Genomic DNA, 16,867 nt, shown 5'->3' with positions numbered 1-16,867 from the left:
AATTTAATACGTAAGAAATAATTACCAATAGTTTCACAATATTTGCTTCATTTGTTACTTGGAAAGTTATTTAGATGTGATAAAGCGTAATGGTCCAAAGCGAAAATTCAATGTTTTGACACGAAACTAAACTGCCTCATGTCTGCACGATGAAAGAAACTGCCACAGTGAAACGCGTGAACATCATGATTGCTCCTTAGAAGTGTGTTTCGTTGAGCTACTTGGTCGCACATTGTGAAATGTAAAAACAGCGCAAAATATACCAGATGAACGAAGAAACACACAGGACCAGTGCTGATTACGAGCTCTTCTGTAATTTCTTTGTTTGTGACTGCGTATGTAATTTCCTCCTTTTTTTCACACGTGACCTCACGTAATTGTGCGTATCATGTTGGGGCCACATGTAGAGTAGATGCTCAATACAGGCTCTTGAGAAAAAATAACGCTTCATATTTGCCAGATGCTTGTTCACTGACCTACGAGATGCACGATTCCGATTGGATTCGCTGGGCCTGAAGTTCCGCCGCGGTGTTTTAGTGGGTAAGATACTCGGCTGCTGGCCCGCAGGTCGCGGGATCAAATCCCGGCTGCGGCGGCTGCATTTCCGATGGAGGCGGAAATGTTGTAGGCCCGTGTGCTCATATTTGGGCGCACGTTAAAGAACCCCAGGTGGTCAAAATTTCGGGTTCCCTCCACTACGGCGTCTCTCATAATTATACGGTGGTTTTGGGACGTTGAACCCCACAAATCATCACTGGGTTTGAAAGGGTTAACTGAGTCGGCTGTGCATGTCAGTCTGTTCAGATGTTTAACGAATCGCATTCGACCTATACAAGTTTCAAAACTCCATGTTTAGTCTCAAACATTTCAGCGTCCTAAATTAAGCACCAAAAGTCTGCTCAATATGCAGAAGGCTGTGGCAGCCATGTTCACCCATAATACTTTGTGCGTGATCCCTCGAATGGACCAAAACTTAGAAAAATTCTAGGAAATCCCAGCAAATAATTTCGCGCATGATATGGACAGGTAGCACGCATGTCCATTGCTAGTTTTCATCGTAAATTCATACTTAGGACATCATTTAACCATATGGTGTAGTAGCGCAAATTCACGGGGACGAAGAGGACAAGAAAACACGACACTCGCAACTAATTTTTATTTCGGAAGCAGCACTTCATATATAACCCATAACCCTGGCGACACAGAAAAGAACTACGAACACTGAATCATTGCCAACAGAAGCTTTTGCGCAGACTCAAGCGATAGTACACGGCAGTTAAGCTTAGACACTTATTAGATGACATACCTAAAACAGCCCTGGGTAACATCAAATCAAAAAAACCAAAAAATTTTGCGGGAATTCACACGTGTTTAAAACAAAAATTTGAAACGACAAAAAGGAGAGTATGACACATGCAAACACTGATCTCAATTACTGATCTCAACAAAGTTTGTTAAGTGTAGCCTATCAGTCGTGTATTGCTTGCCGCTAACGTGTGGAAAGGTATACATCGGCCAGACGGGTCGTTGTTTGAACACCCGACATTTAGAACACAAGCGATCATTAGGAACTGGCATTCATTCTCACATAAGGAGACACTGTTCCCAGTGTGGCTGCTCACCACTGTACAGTGACACAACCGTAGTCTTCCGTCATGGAAACCAACTAACCAGAGAAATTATCGAAGCCTTTCACATTAAAAAAAGAAAAGAAGGATGCATTAGTCAGTCATCGGTTTCGTTAAGTAACCGAGAAGCCAGCTACCTCGAAGGACTTAATTGAGATCAGTGTTTGCATGTGTCATACTCTCCTTTTTGTCGTTTCAAAATTTTGTTTTAAATAGTACCAACTAGCCCAACTCAAATAGTACCAACTAGCCCAACTCTCAACCCTACTGATCATACTTACGATAAAAGCCAACCGCAGTTTTCTACATTGTGTTATGCACAATTAGCTGTCAAATTTAATTGTCGAATTCTGCGTCAAAGCGAGTTGGGGTACGTTAATCTGACGAGTGATATTGTACTTTTATCAAAGTTTCATACCATGCGTCTATGCAGATCTTGAAGTCATTACAGCCGTCATTTCAACCGCGAACTGCGAATCGTCCGTAGGGTTACGAATGCATTTTGAACGGGGGTTTCATCACTTTCTTCACTTTATCACTTCGCCGTAGTTGAACGTTTGTTTTCATAAACATAATGTCATAAACAAGCAAGCCCACTTGTCTGTTAACGAAACTTAATATCGGTGCGTTGTTTTACACACTCTTCCACATGTACCAGGGAACAATAATCTTTTTGACATTCATAAATAACGCTGAGTGCAGGAAGCAACTTGATTATGAAAAAAGGTTCGTGTTCAAACGCGGATACGACGTTTGTGTCATCTAGATCTCTTCTCTTGATTCCGTGTTTGCACTGAAAAGGGTTATTTTATCGGGAACATGTATCCACTGGCGCAACTTACGGTCACTCAAAGGAAACCTATACAACTCAAAATTGCTAAGATCAACGCGTGGGCATGTTGCTCTCGCGAGGAGCGTGCGAAACGCTATATTTCTCGGCGAAGTGAGAGGCGATCGTTTATCAAACGGGTCGATGCTCTATTGGGTACACCGCATCACGGCGCTTCGACAGCCACTGTCAGAGCAACCATATCGCAATTTCTCGTAGCGGAGCCGGTCCTGCTATACGCCACAAGTCCGTGCAACCATCGATCTTCCCGATGTAAGCGACGGCGCCGATTCGGCTTGCTCTGGAACACAGCGGTGGACCCGGGCAGCACGCTTCCGTTGGCGCGTTCCCCGGCACTCTGCGCACCGGAACGACCCCATAAGCTCACTTCCGAGGTGCTCGGTGTCCCGTCGAAACACTTGCGTGCAGTTGCGGGTGGAGCTGCCGTCGACCTCAACAATCGTGAAGCTCTAATGCGCCGCCACTTTCGTAGAAGCACTGCAGCTATAGTAGAAGTGCTTGCACACGCTATGCAGACGAACTGCGCAAGTATGGAGAATGGTGCCAGCGTAAGTCGCCTACTGGTTGAAGGTATTCTGCTCGAAGTCCTTGTACCAGGTCCCGCGCAACAGGTTGGGAGTCCTCCAGGCAGAGTTAGCTTCACCACTGGGACGACGCGTCACAGCCCTTCGAAACCCGCCTGTACCCTGTTTAGAAACCGGTGGGTGGCCGCGGCCGGCACTGGGGATCGAACCCCGCACCTTCCCTAGCTGAAGCAGACGCGCACGTGCGAAACCCTTGTCGTTCTTCGGACTTTCCAGATGGCGAGATTTTTCTGCAGTTGTGCATTTCAATCAGTGAGACTATAGCTACAGGTTCAATAAGCGCTGCCACGTGTAAAAATGGCTAAGTGCAGAGAACGAACTCTTTCAGGATAATCACTGAATCAGTAGATCGCTATATCCGCCGGCTATAGCAGCCTAAAGCTAATTTCTCCAGAAAATGATGGTGCCTGTCTTACGGCACGTACTCTGTATACTACATGCTATACACTCTACTCAAGCTTTTTTAAAAGCCGGTATCGTGACGTGGTCGTCGCTATTTGAATCTTAGTAGCCAATCAGGAAAGAACACTGGGCGTGAAATGTAAGTATGTTGTCTACGTAAGCCTTTATATACACGTTCGCAAACAATCTCGGTGTGTCCTATTTGGACGGTGTTGTTGCGTATGACTCCAGTGTCATCCCAGGCTATTGTCACAAAAGTCACAGACTTGCTTTCACAAACCCTTTCCAACTGCAGGATAGCAAACCGGAGATCTCGCCCTGGTTATCCTCCCTGTCTTTCCTTTACCTCTCTTTATTTAGTAATACGCAGATGACAAACAATGCGCGTTTAATTCAGCGCCTCGCAACTACAGTTCAGTAGCTGCCGTGATGCGTACAGAACTGTGCTCCAACCGTTACGGTTATTAAACTAATTCGAACACGAGGAAGTCACACTTCGCACTCTTTGCACGTCGTGCCTCCTGAGGGGCATACGCTGCACGCTACACCATCGGCGCAGCGCGCGAACTTCATTTCCGTCCTCGTTCACAACCCCGAGAGGGCAGACAGTTAAAGACAAACGCTATATAAGGCACCGCAAAAAAAAAAAACGAAAAGAAAAACTCCGAGGACTAAAGGCGTGCGGCTGGTGCCCTGGAACATCAACACCACCACCGCCAACAACAACAACAAATAACGCGGGTGAAGTGGCACATTTCGAAGCTAGAAAGGTCAACAGGATATGTTTGCGCAAGTATATACATCTCCATATACAGCACGTACGGCGCACCGCGGTGCGCCATTTAGGATTCAGGGGGCGAAATTGGGCGTGAAGGAAGTGGGGGGCTACATGGAGCCTGCGTCTGCGAACGTAGCCACCAGAAAAGGAAAGGGAAACTCGAGGAGGCGATGGGTGGAGGTGGTAAAAGTGCGTACGATAAAGCGTGCAAACACACGCACGCCCGCAAAATAGATCACGCATCGCGTGAACATAATTTTTTTTCCTTAATATTATCCCGTTTCTGCGTATTTGCGTTCGTCAAGCCGGACGAGTTGCGTGCGAAAAGGCAGACGCACGCGAAAAAACTTTCGCGCTGTTTTGGAAAACTCGAGCGTCGCCACGAGGTCGACGATATAATGTTTACGTAAGGTGTCAAGACTTGACTTTCTTGTGTTTTGTTTGTTTGCCACTCGTTTTGCGCAGTGCACCCGAGGTCTTTGTTTGTTTGTTTTTTCACATCCATTTGGCTGTATACGAAGGCAAGTAATATGCATAGCCGAGCTGCTTTCCTCTCCCTCGGGACGCCACCTCGAGGAAATGTTTGTTGCTCCGGTCGCGATCAAGGTTTGGTTAGCGTTGCGTCGCAAGACACCCGCCAAAGGCGCCCTACCCATTTCTTCATTCGCGCAAGTTTTATTGAAGACGTGTTGGGCCTTCCCACGAGGCAAGGGCACTAGCTACCTTAATAAATGCGTCATCAGTATAGCAGAAGGAGGTCATGTCGTCGCGAGACGTGCAGGACCTTATGAAATCGCGCGCAAAATTTGTAGCTTACCACACAAATAAATGCAATTTACATGCCGCGAGAGCATCACACAGGTCATGGCTAAAGTATACACTTGTTAGTTCGAACGTAACTGCAAGTATAGTCACGGGTACCCATATAGGCTGTCTAGTTAAGTTAGCCGTCTTGCAAGTATGCATGTTTCCTTGCACTCGTTCAGAGCGTCAAAAAAAAAAAACAGCGAAGTGTGCTAATCTGAAGGACGACGCACTTTGAACGAGATATCGGCGAATAGGCACTATCGCCGAGAACAGAAGGTGCGTGCAGGATAACGTAGGGCTGGTTAACGTCATTGTTTGCCTCAGCTACAAGCTTCATTTTTCCTGGTTACACTCTAGTGCATGCAGAGCGTAAGTATAAGCAACTACAGATCAGATAAAAAACGAGTTAGCACCCCCCCCCCCCCCACACACACACACAAATGATGCCCTTGATTTGGGCTCACGTCTGGCTTTATCAGAGGAGCTTGTTCTTTTTTGTTAGCTACTTGTTTGCAAATGAGATGTTTGTTTATTATTCTTGGCAAAGCTTGAGCTTAAAAAAAAAGGCTATGTTTCACAACTAGGAAAGGACCAACTTTTCACGTGCGTGTCTGCAGCAGAGCTCACGTGCTCCTCCCTCTGAGCTCCTCACCCGCCCGATGGGAAGTGTCGGAGATGGGGATGGTGTCAGATCAAACGGGGTTTCTTCTAACCAGTGTGTTGATTCGCGACAATAATTTGACGAACATGCGATAATTGCGGAAATATTTTTCCCGAAATTGCAGGCCAGACCTGCTTGCAGCAAGTAGCTCAACGTGACTAAAAAGAAAACAAAAAAGCAAAAACGCCAAGCCTGCGCGGAACGCACAACACATTGATTGATTTGTGGGGTTTAACGTCCCAAAACCACCATATGATTATGAGAGACGCCGTAGTGGAGGGCTCCGAAAATTTTGACCACCTGGGGTTCTTTAACGTGCACCCAAATCTGAGTACACGGGCCTACAACATTTCCGCCTCCATCGGAAATGTAGCCGCCGCAGCCGGGAATCGAACCCGCGACCTGCGGGTCAGCAGCCGAGTACCTTAGCCGCTAGATCACCGCGGCGGGGCAGGAACGCACAACACAGTCACAGCGAAAGCTATAGAAGAGCAGCCTTTCAGAGCCTTTTGTAAACACTCTTAGGGATGCTACAAGCGCATGGCTGGGAACCCACTGTGCCATAAATAATCATATCTATTTGTCGACATTATTTAGAGAAGAGTGGTATTCGCTACACTTTTCAGGAACTTCGTGCAATTTTTTTATGCAGTGAGTGACGATGATCGCAAAATATGCCTGAAGTGGGTATACGCGCCACAGTTGATACGTGATCAAGAACAATTCTTCTAATGGGTTGGAGCATTGGACGACCCACTCGTTGCGCCATTCGCATTGTGTGACGCCTGGCCATTCCTTTGATGTTCTATAATGCTTTATTACTCACATCAACGCGACTCCTTTTCCGACATCTAGCCTGCCTAAGGCCAGTTTAGAAACAAGTTCCAAGCACTGACCTGGCTCAGTTGTGGAATACTGGACAGGCACGCAGCGGACCCGGCTTGTAAATTGCATTGCGTCATTGGTGTTTTTTTTAATTACTGTTTTTTTTCGTTCGGTACTGGTTACGGACACCGGCGGGGGCGGCGGACGACTATGGCGCTGCGCGTGATCCGTGCTATGATCTGATAACAGCTTTTGCTGTGAAAAAAAAAAAGAAGAAACAGACGCATATATACAACGCCAGCAAGCTTTCACTAAGACAGTAGCGTGAAAATTTCAAAGCAAGAGCATTGCGGGACAATTTCTATTAAGCCGAACCGAATGCCTCGTTTTTCAACAAGTCGCTTTTTTAAAACTTGCTCCTCGCCGTCGCCGTCTCTTGCAGATTCTGCCAGTGTAGCTTTTGCGTGGGGCTAACAACTCCGTGGTGCGGTACATACATGCACGAGCGATCTCCCTTTTCGCTGGATAATATAAATAGGGAGCTTGTGGCTTCCATTAGAAGAAACAATTAATCACTCGCCAACGTAGCCTGATCTCGCTTCCGTGTCTAGTACGGAGTAGAGGCAAGAGCAGGTGGGAGGATACAAAAAGAGGCAAGCTTCTTTTTTTTTTGGTATTATTATACCATCGTTGAAGAAGGAGGAAAAAAAAGCTGCACACCATTCGCTCGTAATCATACGTGCGTCACCTTAAATGAAGCGCGGTGGGATGGATCGCTTTCTCCAGATGCTTTTCCCGTAGAGAACACTTTACTCAATTACACATCGAAAATGCGATTAAATTCTGAAGCGAGGAGGGATACCCGCAGATAAGGTAACGGGCAAAAATTACTCCAAGAAAAATACCAGAGCCATTTACAATAGAATGTACGCTCGAAATCGTCCTCTATTAATTTTCTGACACTGCGGGCGGTACAAAAGACACAGAATACCTGCAGCGACCTTTTGTCGTCGCTCTATACGCCTCCCCCTTCTCTCTCACACTCTCTCTCTCTTTTATGGAATAAATGAGCGTATCTGTTTGAGGTTATTTTGCCTCGCTTGTGTAAGGTGTTAAGTTTGGCCTGGAAATTCGTCTGGGCAGACGCCATTGTGCGTAAGCCGGTCTTCTGGGGAGGCTCTCAATCCCTTCGGCGCCTAGTCTGCCAGACGCTGTCGAAGATTTGAGCAATTACCCAGACAATGTGGCAAGTAAAGGCGAGTTCCTGACTTTCAAATGCGGACCCTTTCGTCGTGCCTTCAGGCAGCAGTGGTGCCTGATGACCTCGGCGACTCATCGGGAGACGGGGAAGCTGTTGTGACCGGCGCCAGAGCTGACAAGAGAGCGGCGCTCCTTTTAATCCTCAATCAAGTAGACGACCGACCGGCTGCCTATGCCCGCCAGGCATTGTCCCTGCTAGCCGGAGGATGAGACGTCATGTCGCCACGACGCCGTTAACCATTCGAGAGAGGACAACAAAGACAGCATCTTCCTGGAAGAGACCGCGGCGGCCACCGCAAATCACCCCGCTAATTAAGCGAACAAATCGGCGGACCCTTTGATGTATGGTGTCAGGATCGTGGGACCTCTCGACTAGCGGCACACACACGATGAGGAAGAGCCCCACTGGCGCCACCTTGCAGTGCAGTGATCACGACTCAATATTGGACGTTCACGTGGACGGTGCATGCTCGTCTTCCTCACCTGTTGTGTGTGTGTGATTGGTGTTCCACTCGGAGAGGAGGAGCTCGATAGGGCTTAAAACGACGCCGCAGAGTGCTGGACGTCGCTCTGAACCATGTAACGGTTCAACCACCACGCTCGTGGTTTGTGAAACCACTAACCTTTCTATGCTGTAAATATGTGTAAATAATGCCATAAACCTGTTTGTTTTCGTATCCTCTTTTTGTCAGCGTTCGTGTCCTCCACCCGGTTACACCGCGCTACCACAAGAGACCGGGAAGTCACCCATCCCTTACACAAGCAACTAGTGCTTCGCATCACGCGGAAGGGATACAGCAGTACTGTATGTAGAATTGATTGATATGGGGTGTTTAACGTCCCAAAATCGCCATATCATTACGAAAGACGCCACAGTGGAAGACTCCAGGAAATTTCGACCACTTGGTGTTTTTTTACGTGCACCCAAGTCTGAGCACACGGCACTATAGCATTTTCGTCCCCATCGAAAATGCAGCTGCCGCAGCTGGGATGACGAAGCGCGCAACATATGCGCGACACAGGAAAAGGGAAGGGGCAAAGAGGAGCACAGGAGTCCCGCGACCTGCGGGTAGCAGATACAAATACCTTAGGCACTACACCATCATGGCGGGGCTACTGTGTAAAGAAGAAACACTCGTTTACTGCTCATGCTGACAGGGTCCTTTACTCTTTTGTTGACGTTTTTTTGCAGAAGTAGTCGATGAGTACTACGAAATTTTCGCTTGTTTGTTTGTTAGTTTTTAATAGGCATTTAATGATGATCGGGCAGTGTATGTACATTGACTTAAACATTTGAGGGTTGTTCTGCTACCTGTCTTCTTTCTCATATTCTGATTAAAATTATTACCAATGCCATTATTATTATTATTATTATTATTAGTAGTAGTAGTAGTAGTAGTAGTAGTAGTAGTAGTAGTAGTAGTAGTAGTAGTAGTAGTTATCGCATACTTTTTCAATCAAGCTACGCACCCATATCAACCCCGCAAACATTTCAAGTCCCCTATTCTCTTCATGAGGCCCACATTCCGTCGGTTGTCATAATGAACTCACTGCAGCAGTAAAGCAACCTTGAAAACAAAGCAGCGTTCAAAACTGTACTTTGCTTCCCTTAGTTACCAACGCACAGCTCTCTATATATTTTCATTTCTTTAGCGAGCGCTGCTCATTCGTATGGGACTCAACGAAGCGAATGTTGTGCGCCAGATAGCGCGAGGCGGCGCCTTAAAACGTCGGCTCCCCAGCGACGACACCTGTTCGGACAAAGACTTCACGCAAGGATCGACAATGAGCCGGCGCTTTATAAATGCACGTCGAGATTGACGTTATCGGCGACAGGCTTTCCAGGACCTCTTATTCAGGCAGTCATGACGGCACCGACGTCATTCCACACGGGCGGGAACGCGAGGAGGTTGGTTGTGCCGTGGTGATAAAAGAACCCTTCGTCAAATCCCTGTCTATGCGCGTCACAAACAAAAACTGTGTCGTAATGCAAAAGGGTCGTGCGAGGTTGTGGAGTGGTCGTTAGCGCGCGGAAAGAAGTTGTGCGTGAGTTTAGACGGAGTTCCTAATATCGGGCCTTCAAATCAGCGTTCACATTTTTGTGAATTCTTGCTACGGCGCGTTTCTTTATAGGTAGAGGTAGTATGTGAACGAGCTTCTCGCGATGTGATGCATCACTCTAGCCTGGTCTTCTTCAACCGAAATTGTTGGTCGGGAAAATGCGCACCGACTCCTCACTTGTCATTCCAAATCGTGACAACTGTCGCTGTCAACGGACTGTTCGTTGTGGTAGCTGTTATCATTTCGACGCTGAGCGGATGTCGCTTCTGAGAGGAAGGAGCTAAGCTAAGGAGTTTCTCAGATATACACTGAGCCGCATCCCTTTAGCAGTGTAAATAAAGACTGGTGCAGAATAACGGATCCTGAAGAGATGCTCGCTTCAATAAGTTGGACATGCTAGCTTCATTTAATAAGTTGGACATGCTAGCTTCGTTGATTCGGCGTAATCTAATTGATCGTCTGGTGCGCTAATCCTACGTGCTGAGTGTCAGCTGTGTTAAATAAACGGTGAGGACAGAGATGAGAAAACCAGTCCCTACATTCACCGACATACACAAACAGAAACAAAGCTGTTTGAAAATCTTAACGAGCTAATGGCGCGAAAAAAAAACAAACACGAGGGATGAACAAGCGCCATTTTTTCGCACCATTAGCCCGTCAAGAATTAACCAGCTCGTCCAACAAGTCACTCTGCTGTTTGAAAAGATTTCTAAAGTTGTTTTTCTGGAGGAAGGCATCAGGTGGTAGGTCATTATTAATAGTTATTTGCGGTGGAGTAGGGGGGGGGGGGGAGGGGGGATACGTCTGAAAACCCTGATATGATTATAAGGGACGCCGCAGTTGTGTCTGAAATTTCAACCACCCGGGGTTCGTAACACGTGCTTGAATCTGTGAATACGGGCCCTTAGCATGCCGCCACCATCGAAATGGTCGCCCTTGTGGCTCAGGTTGCGCGGGAGGCCTTTGATTAACGGTACAAGCGCCGGCGCGTTCTGCCTGTCGCGCCACGGTACACCTCGTGCGTTCGACGCGTTTACACGGAGCTGTTCACAAAACGCAAGCGCGCGTGGTCACCAGCTTATTGCGCCGGCGCTGGGGCTTGCGTGGCCAGACGTTTCCATCGCAGCATGGTTGCCAGGCTGTCAATATGAGAGACGATTGGTTATTCGATGCTCCGTCAAAACGCTCAAATCGAAACTATGGAAACTCCGGCCACAATAAGTGCCCCGGCCAGCATTTTTTCTCACGCTGAGGGCATGACGGCTGGATTCGCGCGGCTTTGTGTTGAAAAAGAGCGTGCGCGATCGCACAGCCACTTTCATGCGAATATTTAGAAAAAAAAACGATGAAATGAATCCGCGCTAACAAAAGCGTGTTTTTATTTATTCATTTATTTGTTATATTTTTGGGGCTCATGCTTTGCGCCGAGTTTCTCGTTCTCAAAACTTCATAAGCTCCTCGAAATAAGGTCATTCGTTTTCATACGGAGGAACAGCAAAAAAAAAAAAAAGAGCGTTAGATTTTATTTTATTTTTTTTTTAATTTTTATTGAGTTGATGCACCCTGAGCTCGCTTGTCAGGTAAGAAGAAATAGCGGGATGATGGAGCCTGAGTTGAAGTAAAAACACTTGCAGCCAGCTCCATCAACAACTTGGCAACTCTTTGCAGCGCATTTTCGCCAGCAAAAAAGAGGGTGTGAAAGCTAGGAGGAAAAAAAAAATACCAACGGGGGTTTGTTTGCGATTGCTTTGCTCACTACATGAAGTATAGCCGGATATGAAGCAGCCTTACTATTGCTCTTTTATGCAGCAGTCGGCTCATTCCGACCGTTGATAGACACAGCTCACCAGTCGGATCCACTTATACAGCTTCTCACCTCCTTGCTCGCCAGCTATGGTTGCTTCATTGCTGTGGCTGAAAAGAATTCTTATATGGAAACAGAATCGTATGGAATGGACGTCATCTTATTTCCTCCTTCTCGGGAAGTCTGAGAAGTGAGGAAAGTTCATTGCAGCTCACGTCTCCACCTGAATTTCTAAGCGAAGGCCCTCCCAAGTTTTATGTGTACCCTGTAAGTTCCCTTTTCGCAATCTAATAACCGGTCAATGTACAGTTTTCGTCGAGTCTTCTCAATAACCATCCTCTTTTCTCTCTGTATGGAACACGTTTTTCTTGAGGCTTCGGACATTGACTTGGTTTTCTATCTTTTAGCTCGTCCCATGAGTGGATGACAAAAAAAATAAAAGAAAACGTTTTTTTTTATTGACAAGGCAAGGGAATAAAGAAGTATTAATAACACCGTCAAGCAGTCAGCTGCACGCGTTAATTTTGGAAATGACAGTTACGTCTCAGCAGAGGACAAGTGACACGGAGCAGGGAAAAAGATAAGGCAAGACAGTCGCTATGACAGTCGTCCCGCAATTCAGCGCTCTTAGCGTGGGTCAATGTATCCGTGATTCTTTTTATTTTGCTTTCAAGCGAAGATAGCATGCATAGCCGGTGAAAACTGCAAAACGATATCATAGTGAGGCTTACTAGCGTTTGTTTATTCGTGCATCTAAAGAGCGTGAAATTGTCGATACGTGACGGTACTGTATTCAGACTTTGTGCGACTCAAATACTCAAATAAGCCTTTCACGAAGGCTCCATTCACATGAGCGAACCTTATCGAAATAAGTAACGAGTATCATGAAAAAGTTCTCCGAAACTCTATAACCTCACGAAGACTACTCTGTGTGTCATGAAACTACAGACTCGAGTCGTAGTATCGCCGCATACGTCTTTTCTATGTACACTTTGCTGGCACTGCATCACCACGCCCCTTTGTTTGTATACGCGAGCAAGTTTGTTTTACTTTTGTGCACCATAGTGGAAATTTCATAATCACAACGATGAAAATCATCAGTACAGTTTCCCACTCACACGCGGCTCGTAGCAAGTGTACCGGAGCAAACGAAGAACGCGTCAAACAGGACGAGGCCGTTGATGTGTGCCTTTACCGTGTTTGTAAACAGCGGTAGGTGCCGTCGACATACCGAGGTGCCTGTAGCGGCGTTAGCCGAAAGATCGCCAACTATGATAGCGTCACAACTGGCTGCCCGACGCGCTGTGCTCGGAGGCAGTTTTCCAGCTGCTGTGCCAGTTGTCACGTGGTCATATAGGGTGAGGGCGAGCCTTGGGCTGGGCGGAGCCTGCGCTCCGTGATGTTGCTACAATCAGTTGCGATCGCCTCAGTAGGTCGACGGCACCTATACCGTTCTTCACAAACATAGAATGGGTCTAAATGTGCTCGCAGCCTCGTCACCATCGAAACAAATGGTACGTGGCATGACCCGAGTGTGTCGGCGGCGGTGACCACAACAATGCATCGAGTGTTTGGCGACGTTCGAGGCGCGGTCGAAGAAATCGGCGAATGGGGAACAGCCGACCCGATCTAATAATGATGCCCTGCAGCTCCATTAGCCTCCGTCAATAAGCTCTCCAGAGGGGAGCGGAATAGCACCCGTGAGCGCTGACATGAATTCGGGAAAAACGAACCGCAGATAGCGCTGTACTGGCAGAATTTGATGGTCGGACTGTTTTGGTGCCGCATTTCTAGATTTGGTTGACGCTTGTCTAGAATAAATGCGATTGAAAAACAATTGTCCTGCGTATTCATTCTAATGTCGTTAAGTTTTTATATCCGTGAGCGGTTTAGCAATTATCATTGTTATGGGCTGTTCTTTGTTTTATATATATCTTGAACGAAATGAATACTGCAGCGAAGGCAGTGATTGGAAACTAGTGTTTGCCACTTCTGACCACAAGAACTTGAAAAAAAAAGCATAAATTTCTTCAACGAGACTTACGTCACCCTTAGCATCTCTTTAAGAGAGGTTTTCACACGAGTAGTGGTGTATTATGCCTCCTTTTTTTTTTTAATTAAATCTTCCCCTGCAGTTCTACCACGACGTCACAAATCACTGCTCATACAGTGCACCCATTTATGTGTCTCCGATCACGTGATTCTGTTGCAATATAGGTGTTTTTTCTAATAAACTTATCGGTTGGTTATTGAAATGTTGCCTGTTCTTCTTGTTATTTCACAGATAGCACGTGAAGTTGTAACATTCTGGTTTAACACCTCAAACTTTCGCTCTATCAAGCATCTATGTCTCTACGAAGTATTGGGCGGCACGCTATACAATCATAACCACATATATCAAACTCATTAAGAAATGGGAACTAGTGTGATACATCGTATGATAAAAGATAAAACTTCTAAAAAATTCCATACTTTCGAAGCTGATAGTTGTGCTCAAGCGGGTTTCCCGAAGCCGCTTCATGATAATGCAATGGAGGTGGCTTAGGACAACACTAATAGTTTTTTTAGTTCTATTACTTATTTGTTTGTGCAGTTCGCGTGAGGGGGGGGGGGGGTATACGCAAAGGCTAGTTGTAGGCTAGAAAATGTGGTATTGATACAGACTTCGTAGTTGCACTGCTTGTTCTCTCAAATGCACGCGGGAAAGTCCCCTTTAGTGAAAAAAAAAAGCCATCTTATAGGGAGGGAAAGACAACTTCACTTGGCTCCCTCCCGGTTTTCTATACGCCAAGTGTACCAGCTAGTTTTGTTTTATGCAGCCGTAGTTTTCTTATAGTTCGATATAAGGGATAATTCGATTCAGCCGGGTTCGCTACAGCCTGGCTGGACTGTAGTTAGGTAGCATGAGAGTGATGTTTCGACTCACCTTCGAGTCCGGCGAGGACTTCTTGACGACCTGCCTGCCACGCAGCTCGACGTGGCATAGCGGTGGCGATGCCTCTCGCTTGCGCTGTTCAGGCGACGCCTTGGCCGAGGCCGAGGCCTGCCGCCGGAGCTCGTGGAATCGCGCCACCTTGACTTGCGACGGGGGCGGCCGCCGACCAGCCGCGGACTGGCGAGCCGCGTCGTCCGCTTCGTCGTCGGTGGTGGCCCCCTCGTGCACGCAGCACAGGCCGCCCCGAGACAGCTTGGGGCCGGCCGAGGCCAGCCGCGCCACGCTGCTAGACTGCTGCTGGGAACAGGACGTCGCCGACTGTACCGTGCCGCTACCGCCTGCGCTTCTATTCAGAACACCGGCCGTGGCTACCACGCTTGTGAAGCGAATGACATTTGTTTAAATGCAATCTTCGCTACTGCTGGTGCCACACTACGTCTGCACACGGCTACCGCTTCACGTTCACTCTCGGTGCTGCTTGTGCTTTTCCCAAAACGATGGCAGTTCAGGTCGGGGCAAAAGCACGTGACGCAGCACTGCTTGTATAACTGGACTCTAGCGGTTGCTCTTCGTTAGTGCCGAATGTTTTTGTTTCCCGCCAAAAACAGTCTTCCGATTGTTCCTCCACAACTCTCGTTCAATAAAGGGGGAAAAAATCCTTAGCTGCCGAATTGGTGCCAGGTGGGGTTTTCTCACGAGCCTCAGAAGCCGTGCTACCGCACTGTGGATTGAAGGCTTCTGAGCACTGCTCGGGTGGAAGATTTTTCTGTTATTCTACTGACAGGCAAAGGCGAAGCACCAGTGACATCAAGTGCATTTCCGTGTTGCTGTCTGTGGGAGTTAGCCGAGAGGGTGGAGTCACTGCCACTGTTTACGGAACAGAAGCGTATCCTCTTGGAGCAACACCAGAAGACGGGAAGCGACACATTTGACTCAAAGATGACATGCACACATGCACACAAGCACTCCAAGTTTCCCCGGTCCTCTAGGTGCACCGAGCTTTTTTCTTGACTCGGGAGTCGATAGGCAATCATGAACAAGAGCGACGTCAACACCAGCACTTTGGGGGCAGTTCCACTCAGTCTGTGACGCTGTAGTTCCCAATTCCAGAAGAGGCAGGACGAAGACGCTGTTAAAGTGTCAGCTGCACGGACGATGACAGAAACGTGCCCTGTCGACGTCAGACGTTTATCTGACACTATGCGCTGTCTTGAAAGCCGTTGCAGAAAGCGCTCACCGAAAGCACCTTCGAAAGCGGAATGCAAGCTGGAGCAGAACAGCTGGTCTGCTTCAGCGGTTGTCCTCTGACCTCTGCGGAGACTCGGGAGGGTGAAAGGCCGAACGGCTTGCACCGGACTCTCCGAAAGAGCGGCGGCGACTCCGACGCGGCGCTAACACCACGCCTCTCGGCGCGTAGCGCGACGTTGGGACAGACTCGCCAGTTGTGGTGGTGTTGCGCCCTCGGCGAGCGATCGACACAACACTCGCTGCACCACGCGGCTGGCAAGCTTCGCTTTTTTAGAGCCACCGGAAGGCTCCCGGGTGATTGGCGTCACATCCGCCGTCCGCGGCGGCCGGCCAATAAGGCGCCGAGAGCTCGGCGACTCCAGCGCTTGTAGCGCTCGCGCTTCTCTCGCCTTGCGAAGTGAGAGAAAAGCGCGCAGACGGGCGCACACTAACGCCCAGTTAGGCGGCGTGCCAGAGCTGCGTCGTCGGTCGTAAAAGGGCCCATCGCGAGCCTACTTGCACTGAGAAGAAGCGCGCTTATTTTTTCCTAACTGTACTATAATGTAGGAGGTATTGGCACTTTTATATATCTCCAACTACTACTTTCTGCTGACAAAAGGATTCGTGAGACAAAAATGGAACTAGATATATGAAAGAGCACTTTCGGCGAGTCCACGCAAACCAGTCAAGCCAAGCAAAAAAAAACACACACACATTCCCGTAATGTATTTACGTGGCAACACACACACACACACCGCTTATGCTGAAAATAACACTACACAATGTCCAGTGACGTAACACCAATAGGCAAAGACCCGTCACAGGGACGCCTTGTTATACAGAAAGCACCGATTACGAATATTCTCACATCTTCTCTGACTGAATTTGAAAACAAAGTGTCGTGAAACCCGATCACATGCTCGACGTTCTTAGAGAGTCAGGACATTACGCCACAGAGCACGTGCACAAAGACGCGTAATAACAAATCTGTTGAATGTGATGTGCGCGTTAAAGCTTCGTTACAGACACTTTTATGATTGAAAAC

The 16,867-nt window shown here is 47.7% G+C and overlaps 1 protein-coding gene across 1 annotated transcript in view; it reads right to left on the bottom strand.

Annotated features, from left to right (window-relative positions):
- LOC119188176 (phosrestin-2) overlaps positions 1 to 14,991 on the bottom strand; it is a gene marked incomplete at its 5' end in the record, with an annotated part of 521,661 nt that extends 506,670 nt beyond the window's left edge. Inside the window, one exon of the mRNA XM_037436098.2 lies at positions 14,587 to 14,991. Coding sequence (XP_037291995.2) covers positions 14,587 to 14,991 — 405 coding nt within the window. The remainder of the gene's footprint in view (positions 1 to 14,586) is intronic.
- Positions 14,992 to 16,867: the final 1,876 nt, after the last annotated feature.

This window comes from Rhipicephalus microplus, chromosome 1 (assembly GCF_043290135.1).
Source record: "Rhipicephalus microplus isolate Deutch F79 chromosome 1, USDA_Rmic, whole genome shotgun sequence".
NCBI lineage: Eukaryota > Metazoa > Arthropoda > Arachnida > Ixodida > Ixodidae > Rhipicephalus > Rhipicephalus microplus.
This window is presented reverse-complemented; position numbering and strand designations above follow the sequence as displayed.